Source organism: Leptonychotes weddellii, chromosome 16, assembly GCF_054177405.1.
Source record: "Leptonychotes weddellii isolate Sample4059 chromosome 16, ASM5417740v2, whole genome shotgun sequence".
NCBI lineage: Eukaryota > Metazoa > Chordata > Mammalia > Carnivora > Phocidae > Leptonychotes > Leptonychotes weddellii.
The window spans coordinates 38,229,073-38,240,960 of NC_138384.1; the positions used below are offsets into that span (position 1 = coordinate 38,229,073).

The 11,888-nt window shown below is 39.9% G+C and overlaps 1 protein-coding gene across 6 annotated transcripts in view; it reads right to left on the bottom strand.

Annotated features, from left to right (window-relative positions):
- ZNF565 (zinc finger protein 565) overlaps positions 1-11,888 on the bottom strand; it is a 38,117-nt gene that overhangs the window by 18,805 nt on the left and 7,424 nt on the right. For 3 of the 6 annotated variants that reach the window (XM_081807540.1, XM_081807537.1, XM_081807539.1), the window contains exons 2-3: positions 5,365-5,526; positions 4,023-4,109 (exon numbers count right to left, since the gene is read on the bottom strand). Coding sequence is in view for 1 of the 6 variants with exons in the window: in XM_031026081.2 (XP_030881941.1) it covers positions 5,365-5,395 (31 nt within the window). In the remaining 5 variants the exon portion in view is untranslated. The other 3 variants (XM_031026081.2, XM_031026080.2, XM_081807538.1) reach the window with 3 other exon arrangements.

An 11,888-nucleotide genomic window follows, 5' to 3' on the forward strand; every position in this document is an offset into this window, starting at 1 on the left:
GCTACTCTGGGCTCAACAGGCAAAACCTCCTGGGTACTTCCCTGAATCTACTTCCTCCTTTTTTTTTTTTTTAAGATTTTATTTATTTGACACAGAGAGAGAGACAGTGCACAAGCAGGGGGAGCAGCAGGGGCAGAAGGAGAAGCAGACTCCCTGCTGAGCAGGGAGCCTAATGTGGGACTGGATCCTAGGACCCTGGGATCATGACTTGAGCTGAAGGCAGATGCTCAATTGACTGAGCCACCCAGGTGCCCCTACTTCCTTCTTCTAAGTCCAGAAAGGAATACCACCTACACCAGAGGCTTCAACAGAGACTCCAACCCAGGCTGGACTCACCAGACAGGAGCAAGAAAATCACAGTAAATAGGTATCTTACAAGCATATCTGCATATCCAGAGTATTGACTTGAATGGGAACTCAATTTCTAGAAGCCTCTTGGGCCAGCACTCCTAATTTTCAATCTAAGCCTCCCCTCCTCCTTTCCTGCAGAACATCACTTCCTCACTGGCTGGTGTTTGCTAAGGCTGGAGTTCTGTGGAAAATCGCCTCAGAGTAATGAGAACTCAGGGGTTTTAAGGAGGGTGGTAAGGCTGGTTCTAATCAGAGGTGCAAGAAGCTTCCTATGGTTTTTGGGTGGGTGGGTCAGAAGGAAGACTAACTTACTCAATGGCAGTGGTGTCAAGGAAAATGCCCTATAAGTTGTAGAATATGAACTGGGACTTAAACATCAGATTATTTTATTAGGCAGAAAAGGTACAGAAGAGTATTCTGATCGATGAAGAGCAGTGACAAAAACAGTGGACCAAAAGTATATGGTGTATTTGTGGAGGAGAGAATAATTTGGAATGACTTGTACAGTTTGGGGAAAGGTCTAGACCAGTGCTGTCCAACAAATCTTTCTGCGATAATGGAAATCTCTGTATCTGTACCATCAATAATATAGCCATCAGCCACATGCACTAAGCAATTAAAAAGTGCCTAGTACGATTTTTTCCTGAATTTTAAATTAAATTTAAATTTAATTAGTTCTAGAATCTAGAGGAAGATAATGCTGGAGGTGATATCAGGGGTTGGAAAATGAAGGCGAATGAATGAAATAAGATAATAATGAGGGCAAAGACCAGGTCTCATCATGACTGTGACTGGCACTTGCCATGGTGTCTGGAGAAGGGCCCAATGAATACTAACTTAAATATAAATGTTTGTTTTTCACCCAGTAAGGAATGGAAGGCCACTGAAGAATTTACAGAGGGAAGTTATAGGGCCAATATGGCCAGATTCTTTTATTGGAGAGAAGCAAAATTGGAGTCAGAGAGATCAATTTATTTATTTTTTTTTTTTTTAAGATTTTATTTATTTGAGACAGAGAGAATGAGAGAGACAGAGAGCACATGAGAGGGGGGAGGGTCAGAGGGAGAAGCAGGCTCCCTGCCAAGCAGGGAGCCCGATGCGGGACTCGATCCCGGGACTCCAGGATCATGACCTGAGCCGAAGGCAGTCGCTTAACCAACTGAGCCACCCAGGCGCCCCTCAGAGAGATCAATTGAAAGGTGCTTATACTTTTTTGCAAGCAAAAAACCTGACCCAGGATAATTAGAGTGGAAATAAGGAGGAAGTGTATAATTTCAAGATGAAGAGAAGTAAAATCCACAGGCTCTGGCACCTGATCAGATATGGAGGCAAAGAAAGAGGGAGGAGGGGTGCCTGGGTGGCTCAGATGGTTAAGCGTCTGCCTTCAGCTCAGGTCACGATCCCAGGGTCCTGGGATCGAGTCCCGCATCGGGCTCCCTGCTCAGCGGGGAGCCTGATTCTCCCTCTGCCGCTGCCTCTCTCTATCTCTCTCTCTGACTCTCATGAATAAATAAAACATTAAAAAAAAAAAAAAGAAAGAGAGAGGAGTCAAAAATTCTTTCAGATTTACTGAGCTCCTACCTCAATTGGCATGGTTCTAGGTGTGAGGAAGATAATAAATCCAGTGGACTCACATTCTAATGGAAAGAGACAATAACAAATACTGATATACTGACACTGATATTCCAATTTTTATGTCAGATGGCCAAAGTCCTGTGGAGAAAAATTAAGTAGGGAGCTTCGGGGGAATGAAGGTGGCCGAAGAAGGCTTTTCATTGAGAAGGTGATATGTAAGCACAGACTGAATAGAGTGAAAAATGCAGATATCTAAGAGGAGTGCATTCCTAGTATGGGGAACAGCAATTGCAAAGGCCTCCAGGCAGAAGCAGGCTTTCTTTGATTAATAAAGAAGACTAGGGTGGCTGGAATGGAGTGTGCAAAAGAAAGAGGGTCAGAAGCTCATTTGGGTGAGCTGACGTAGCTGGAAGATGGATCACATGGGGCTTGTGCGCCACTGTAAGAACTTTGGTTTTTTACTCTTGAGTAAGACAGGAAGTCACTAAAATGTTTTAAGACAAGGAATGGCATAATCTGATTTACACTGAAAAGGATCACTCACAGAAAGTGAACTAAGAAGACAAGGGAGGAAGCAGGGAGACAAGTGGAAGGTTACTGCAATAATCCAGGCAAGGAGTGAGGGGGGCTTGTACTAGGGTGGTGGTGATAACTGACCAGATTAAATATTCTCTGAAGGGAGAGCTGGCAGGATTTGCTGATTTTAGGTATAAAAGCAAATTAAAAAAAAAAAAGAAGCCATGATGACACTAAGCTGTTTGGCTTGAGTAACTGGAAGTACGAAGTTGTCAATAAACCAATTATGAGTTCTGTTTTAGACTTTAGTACTTGAGATTACTACTACACATCACACACACAGTGGGCTGTAGTTTTGCAAACGTCCAACAAGGCAATGTTAGCAGAAATTAAACCAGGTGTGTTTTCCGATGAAGCAATTCCATAGCTGAGACTATCCAAAAGACGTGTGGGGGCTACACGATGGAGACACTGCTGACAATGGAAACAACTTGGAGAGAACTTAAAAGGAGGATTGGTTAAATAAATAAATTACAGTATATGAACACAATGGAAACACTGTTGCCATAAAATGAACAACACATATATTTGTTGATGTTAAGATGTCAAACAACGGAAAAAAAATAAAAATTAAAAAAAAGAAGAAGAAGATAGCAGGAGAGGAAGAATGAAGGGGGGGAAATCGGAGGGGGAGACGAACCATGAAAGACGACGGACTCTGAGAAACAAACTGAGGGTTCTAGGGGGCAGAGGAGGATGGGTTAGCCTGGTGATGGGTATTAAAGAGGGCACGTTCTGCATGGAGCACCGGGTGTTATACGCAAACAATGAATCATGGAACACTACATCAAAAACTAATGATGTAATGTATGGTGATTAACATAATAAAAAAAAGATGTCAAACAACAGTGGGCGGATAAGGTAACTAATGAAACAATATGTATAGTGTAATCCTATTTTTTTTTAAAGATTTTATTTATTTATTTGACAGTGAGATAGAGAGCATAAGTAGGCAGAGGGAGAGAGAGAAGCAGGCTCTCCGCTGAGCAGGGAGCCGGATGTGGGGCGCGATCCCAGGACCCCAGGATCATGATCTGAGCCGAAGGCAGCCGCTTAACTGACTGAGCCACCCAGGCACCCCAGTGTAATCCTATTTTTATAGGAAAAATATACATATGTTCTATATATGCATGTGTGTGTATACATAAGATAGACTGAAAGGATTTTCAATTACATTTTTCAACATTTGTCTCTAGGTGTATATCTACGAAAAGAATCTTTTTTTCTCTATATTTTGAAGTTTTCCCTTAAGCATATGTTTTATAATCATAAGTAATAGAATGTATACCTTCCTCTTCATTGGGGGGGTTAATTATAAAAGGAAATATGAATGGAGTGATTCATGAATGACAGTGAGGTGCTTTGGGGAACTTACATGCTGAAGGAGCTTTATTTCCTCCATTTGTTCTAGAGCCTTTGGGGGGCTTGTTCTCAAACAGTAACTTAAAGCTCCTGACTTTGCACAGAGAAAGTGAGCTTTCACATGAAAATCTTCCATTTTCCTTAGTCTCCTCACTCACCTGTGCACAGACCTCTTGTCAGCCCTCAATCCAGGATATCCTCCTTGCTCCAAAAAGAAATCACACTTAATTTACAGAAGCAACTTCCTACACACAGAAAAAGAAATGGGTCTTAGCCCATCTGGTAGACATTAACTGAATTACTACTGTTTCACCATTATCGTGTTTTCCTCTCCTTTGGGGCATATAGATGACATTTTCCTGACCTTTGCAGTCAGGCAGGGCCATAAACTGGTTTTAGCCAATGGAACCTGAGCTAAGGTGATGTGTGTCCCTTCAGTCTGAGGCACTGGCAAGACTGCACAATTCTCCAGTGTATTCCCTGATGTGGTGGCCAAGGGTATATGTGTTAGATGGTACGGCTATAGATTGGTGGAGTCTGCTTTGGTCTGGGACCCTGCCTACACTCATGCACATTAGACGTGTAGCATGATCAAGTTAATAAAAAGTGATTCTGTTAGCCACTGAGATTTGGGGGTTGTTTGCTACTACAGCATAACAGCCTGTCCTAACTAATATACTAATTCAGCTATATTCTGACTATATAAAAATTCAGACTCTGGCCTGTGGTTGATGCGAGAAAGAACAATTTTTTAAAAAGTCAGAGGAAGCTTCAGAAATAATAGAACAGAACTGGTTCATTTCCAACTCTATACACCTCAAAGGGATTTTTCACATTGTGTGAAATCTTTCATGTTGTACTGAATTTTAAGGATGTAAACATACATTTTTCCAGTATAAACATCAACCAAAATCATTACAAGGAGAGATATATACATTCTTAGGCAATATTCAGTATTCTAAGTAAGACAAGAGCAGATAGGTTAAAAAAATGAAAGATTTCTACAGAACAGTAATTCTAAGTACTCAGAAATTTAGTAATGTAATACTTAATAACATAAAAATGTTTAAGATATGATTAAATGAAAAAAAAGCAGGTTACAAAACAGCTGGGCATCACGTGATCCTATTTGTAAAATATAAAGATATATCAATACAGACAATATAGACAGACAAATTAGATGAAAAATGTCTAGGAAGTTTTATCCTTAAAGATTACTTTGGTTATCTCTGGGTTGTGATCTTCAATGTTCTTAGTTTTACTTAAGTGTATGTTTTTCAGTAACTATGTATTAATTTTTAAATTTTTTTCATTTTTTTTAAAGTTTTATTTATTTAAGTTATCTATACACCCAAGATGGGGCTCGAACTCACAGCCCTGAGATCAAGAGTCGCGTGCTCTCCCAACTGAGCCCGCCGGGCGCCCCAATTTTTAAATGATTTTTAGGTTCTGTTAAATGTAAGCTATTCCCAAATAGCAGATGAAAAAGAAAATACTTACTTTTTTTAAAAACAATCTTCCCCTTGAACATGAAATAATAGCTTAGGATATTCTAAAAACAGTTATATTTTCACAGAATGGCTTTTGTTTTTGCTTTGTCAGCTCCTAATAGTTGCAAACTTCTTGATTTGGTAACTATATTCATGTGTGCTGTAATCGTGCCTGGAAAAAAATGAAAAGTCATTAGGGTCATGTCCTATGTATAAGTGGTGCTTCCTTTTAGCTCTTCTTGTCAGATGGATCTGTTATGTTTCTGTACTTGCCCCACTATTCTCCAAACAGCTACAAACTCATTTCGCCCAATTGGACACACTTTGGATTTCTGATGATTAGAATGAAAACTGCAAGTCCTGTATAGGACTCAAGAAAACTAATTTCCCTCCACAGAGCTCTTATGAGATCAGTTTGACTTAGACATGACATGACAATGACTGCTCTGGTCATACAAGTTATCTCCTTCTTATGAATTCTCATAGCATACTATCAGGGTAAATAGTGCCCTTTATCATCCTTTACTTTGAACATTTGTATACTAGTATTATCTCACCTATTACATCATTTGCACTTTAAAAGTAAATACAGGAGGAAAAAAAAAAAGTAAATACAGGTGTGCCTGGGTGGCTCAGTTGGTTAAGCTCCAACTCTTGATTTCAGCTCAGGTCATGATCGCAGGCTAGTGAGCCTGCTTAAGATTCTCTCCCTCTCTCTCTCTCTCTCTCAAAAAAAAAAGGGTAAATAGAGACTATAACTTTTATTTAAAAAATTTTTTTTCCCTTACATAATCTCATCCTCTAACGTGGGGCTCGAACTCACAACCCTGAGGTCAAGAATCACATGCTTCACTGACTGGGCCATGTAGGTACCCAAAGACTACAAATTTTATCTTATTTATTTATTTTTAACTTATTTTTTTAAAAAAGATTTTATTTATTTATTTGACAGAGAGAGACACAGCAAGAGAGGGAACACAAGCAGGAGGAGTGGGGGAGGGAGAAGCAGGCTTCCCGCCGAGCAGGGAGCCTGACGCAGGGCTTGATCCCAGGACCCTGGGACCATGACCTGAGCCGAAGGCAGATGCTCAACGACTGAGCCACCCAGGCGCCCCTATTTTTAACTTTTATTTATTTATTTTAAGATTTTATTTATTTATTTGACAGATAGAGAGAGACACAGTGAGAGAGGGAACACAAGCAGGGGGAGTGGGAGAGGAAGAAGTAGGCTTCCCGCCGAGCAGAGAGCCCAATGCGGGGCTTGATCCCAGGACCCTGGGATCATGACCTGAGCCGAAGGCAGACACTTAACAACTGAGCCACCCAGGCGCCCCTATTTTTAACTTTTAAAAAAGATTTTATTTATTCATTTGAGAGACAGAGAGAGCATGAGTGGGGAGAGGGGCAGAAGGAGAGGGAGAGGGACAAGCAGACTCTCAGCTGGGCACAGAGCCCGATGCAGGGCTTGATCCTAGGACCCCAAGATCATGACCTGAGCCAAAGGCAGATGCTCAACCGACTGAGCCACCCAGGTGCCCCTCAAGACTATAACTTTTAAATAGCATTTTGTCTCCTTGAGTTCTAGATTAGGATTTTGCATCTCTGCAAATTCTCTCTTTTTTTATTTTTTTTTTAAAGATTTTTTATTTATTTATTTGAGAGAGAGAATGAGATAGAGAGCATGAGAGGGGGGAGGGTCAGAGAGAGAGGCAGACTCCCTGCCGAGCAGGGAGCCCGACATGGGACTCGATCCCGCGACTCCAGGATCATGACCTGAGCCGAAGGCAGCCGCCCAACCAACTGAGCCACCCAGGCGCCCTCTCTCTTTTTTTAAAGATTTTATTTATTTATTTGACAGAGAGAGAGATAGCGAGAGCAGGAACACAAGCAGGGGGAGTGGGAGAGAGAGAAGCAGGCTTCCCCGCGGAGCAGGGAGCCCGATGCAGGGCTCGATCCCAGGATCCTGGGATCATGACCCGAGCCGAAGGCAGACGCTTAACCGACTGAACCACCCAGGCGCTCCGCATCTTTGCAAATTCTTAGTAAATGTCTAATTTCCAAAGGAATTCAATATAAAAATATATGAAGTGGTATGCACAAAAATAGCTCATAACTGAATTATAGAAATATAAATACTCTTTAATAGACAATAAAATGAATAAATTAAGGTACATCTTGATAATGAAATACTATATAGAGATTTTAAAATACAACAGTACTGGGGAGGCTGGGTGGCTCAGTCAGTTAAGCACCTGACTTCAGCTCAGGTCGTGATCTCAGCATCCAGGATTGAGCCCCGTGACTGGCTCAGTGCTCAGCAGGGAGTTTGCTGTCTCTCTCTCCCTCTTCCTTTGTCCCTCCCCACCACTCGTGCTCTCTCGCCCTCTCCTCTCTCAAATGAATAAATAAAATCTTTAAAAAAATACATCAGTACTATGGTCAATGCATTATTAAATGAGGCAGGAAGGTTACAGAATTTATATATATGTGATACCCCTCTATAAAATCACACAGAAAAAATATTTGAAATATATCCATCAAAATATTAAGAATATTTCTGGATGAAGAATTTTTAGCAAGTTTCTATTTTTACAGTAAGTTTATGTTTTTCATAATAAAAATCATAACAATATTGTTTCCATTTAAAAATAAATAACCATAATGGTAGTTAGTATTTATTTTCCTAGCAGTAGGAAAATTATGAGCAACTGAGAAAATATCTATGACATGAATAGGGACAAAAAAGGAAATTAGTGTGACTGAAAACCAATAATAACTAGAAGTACTCTAACAGTCTTTTAAATGTTGACTCATATTCCCTGGTACACTGATATAGCCTCATTATCAAAAACATTCTGTGAATGACCAATTTTTAGGACAGTTCAAATTAATAAGGCAGTGTATGCAAAGCAGAAAGCATTGTGTCAGATATACAGTGAATTTCTTCTCTGTTCAATCACTGATCAGATTTTTAGGTGGGGTCTTTGCAAAATTTGAGCCCTTTTTAATTTATCATTTTGTTTATGACACCCTTTTCATTGTTCTGATTAACACTTTGTAAGCATATTTTTTATTAGCTGGATAATATTCCATCATATGAATGTAATAGATGATGGAACATTCCTCTTCGGTTTCTCTATTGTTGGCTGCAAATTTTGGGCATCTCAAAGGATATTACCAGGTATCACTGTCTTAGATTTTAGACCTGTAGTTCTAAATTTTCAAGGGTCTTGAATCTCTTTGAAAATCTTATGGAATGTTAAACCTTCTTCCAAGAAAAAAATCAAATGAATAAACATCTGCAAAAATTGTGAATAAAATTTCATGGAGTCTGCAGAGCCCTGATGTCTAAGAGTGGGGACTAAGACCTTATTTAAAACCCTGCTATAATGACTAACTCACAAACATCAAGTACTACTAACTATATTTTTTTATTTCTCATAATTTATCAAAAGCACAATAAGAATTTGGCTTGAAGCAAATTTAAGACTACCCAAAACCCCAAATGCCCCAAAATCAAATTAGATCTAGTCACTGCAACAAACTTTTTTTTTTTTTTTTGAGAGAGAGAGTGAGGAGTGTGGGGGTGGGGCAAAGGGAGAAGGAGAGAGAGACTCTTAAGTAGGCTGCACTCCCAGTGCAGAGGCCAGTGTGGGTTTTCGATCTCACAACCCTGAGATCATGACCTGAGCCAAAATTGGGTTGGATGCTTAACCGACTGAGCCACCCAATCACCCCCACCGCAACAAACTTCTATCCTATCCAGACTTCTGGGATGTGGCTGTACCAGACATTAAAATATATTGCAAGGCCTCTATAATTAAAACAGTAGTAGTGCATAAATAGATGAATAGACCAGTGGAGCAGAACAGAAGACCTAGAAATAGTACCAAGTATATTTGGAAATTTAGTATATGATGGAGATTGATGGCATCACAAGTTTTTAATAAATGGTGTTCGGAACACTGGGTAGCCATTTGAAAAATATGAAATTAAATCCATTCCTCATACCATATATAAAATTAAGCTCCAAATGTATCAGAGATCTAAATGGAAAAAGATCTAAATGGAAAAAGATGAAACAATACAGGTATTAGAAAAGAACACAGGTAAATTCCTCTTTAATCCTGGGGTTGAGAAAGTCAAAGTCCAGATGTAATGAAAAAAAAATATTGGTAAATTTGACTACATAACATTAAAAAAAAAAATTGAATGACAAAAAAAAAACAAAAAACAAAACTCCACCATAAACAAAGTTAAAAGACAACTGACAAACTAAAAGAAAATACATGCACCATACATCACCGTGAAGGACTAATATCCCTCATATGTAATGAATTCTTAAACATTGAGACAAAATACTGAAAGAAAAATAGGAAAAAGATATGAACAGATAATTCACAAAAAAGATGTAAAAATGGCCCTTAAGCATATGAAAAGATGTTCATCAACATACTGGAAGTCCTAGCCAGAGCAGCTTTAGGCAAGAAAAAAGAAGTAAATGGCATCCAAATTGGAAAGGAAGAAGTAAAGTTATTTCTGTTCTTAGATGACATGATTGTACATGTAGAAAACCCTAGAGATTCCCCCCCCACACACACACATCTGTTAGAACTAATACATTCAGCAATGTTGTAGGATACAAAATCAACTCACAAAAATCAGTTGCATTTCTACACAGTAATAATGAACAATCTGAAAAAAAGGAAATTAAGAAAATAATTCCACTTATGATAGTATCAAAAAAGAACAAAATACTTCGGACTAAACTTAACCAAGAAAGGAAATGACTTACACATTGAAAACTACAAAACAGGGCGCCTGGGTGGCTCAGTTGGTTGGGTGACTGCCTTCGGCTCAGGTCATGATCCTGGAGTCCCGGGATCGAGTCCCGCATCGGGCTCCCTGCTCAACGGGGAGCCTGCTTCTCCCTCTGACCCTCCCCCCTCTCATGTGCTCTCTCTCTCTCATTCTCTCTGTCTCAAATAAATAAATAAAATCTTTAAAAAAAAAAAAAGAAAACTACAAAACACTGCTGAAAGAAACAGAAGAAGACATAAATAAATGATAAGATATCCTGTGCCCAAGGATTGGAAGACAAATTCCTATGTTGAAGCCCGAACACCTACTGTCACTGTATTTGAAGACAGGAGCATTGTGGAAGTAATTAAGATCAAATGAGTTTCTAAGGGTGGAAGTAATTAAGATTAAATGAGTTTGTAAGGTGGGGGGTCCTATTAGTCCTATTAGTATCCCTATAAAAAGAGACACTAGAGAGAGCTTGCTTTCTCTCTCTCTCTTTTCCTGTGAAGATACAGCAAGAATGTGGGCATCTGCAAGCCAGGAAGAGAGCCCTAACTAGAAACCAACTATGCTGGCACCCTGGTCTCAGACTTCCAGCCTCCATAACTCTGAGCAGCCTCAGCTGACCAAGACAGATATCAACACTACCTAAAGGGATATACAGATTCAATGCAATCCTTATCAAAACCCAATGATGTTTTTTTGTAGAAATAGAAAAATTCATCCTAAAATACACACAGAATCTGAAGGAACAGTCTTGAAAAAGAACAAAGTTGGAACACTGAACACTGTTCATTGGAACAAAGAACACCGATTTCAAAAATTACTACAAAACTACAGTAATCAAGGGCGCCTGGGTGGCTCAGTTGGTTAAGCAACTGCCTTCGGCTCAGGTCATGATCCTGGAGTCCCGGGATCGAGTCCCATATCAGGCTCCCTGCTGAGCAGGGAGTCTGCTTCTCCCTCTGACCCTCTTCCCTCTCGTGCTCTCTCTCTCAAATAAATAAATAAAATCTAAAAAAAAAAAAAAAGAAATCAATAGTGGGCGCCTGGGTGGCTCAGTTGGTTGAGCGACTGCCTTCGGCTCAGGTCATGATCCTGGAGTCCCAGGATCGAGTCCCGCACTGGGCTCCCTGCTCTGCAGGGAGTCTGCTTCTCCCTCTGACCCTCCCCCCTCTCATGTGCTCTCTCTCTCTCAAATAAATAAATAAAATCTTAAAAAAAAAAAGCTACAGTAATCAAAACAGTGTGGTACTGCCATAAAGTCAGATATCTAGACCAATAGCATAGAATGGAAACCCTCACATATGTGGTCAAATACTTTTCAACAGGAATAGACAAGACCATTTATTTATTTATTATTTATTTATTTATTTATTGAGAGAGAGAGAATGATAGAGAGAGAGCATGAGAGGGAGGAGGGTCAGAGGGAGAAGCAGACTCCCTGCCGAGCAGGGTGCCTGATGTGGGACTCAATCCTGGGACTCCAGGATCATGACCCAAGCCAAAGGCAGTCGCTTAACCAACTGAGCCACCCAGGCACCCTAGACAAGACCATTTAATGGGGAAAAGGACAGTCTTTTCAACAAATAGCGTCAGGAAAACTGGATATCCATATGCAAAAGAATGAAGATGGACCCCTACCTAATACCATATACAAAAATTAACTCAAAACGTATCATAGATCCAAACATAAGAGCTAAAACTATAAAACTCTTAGAAGAAACCATA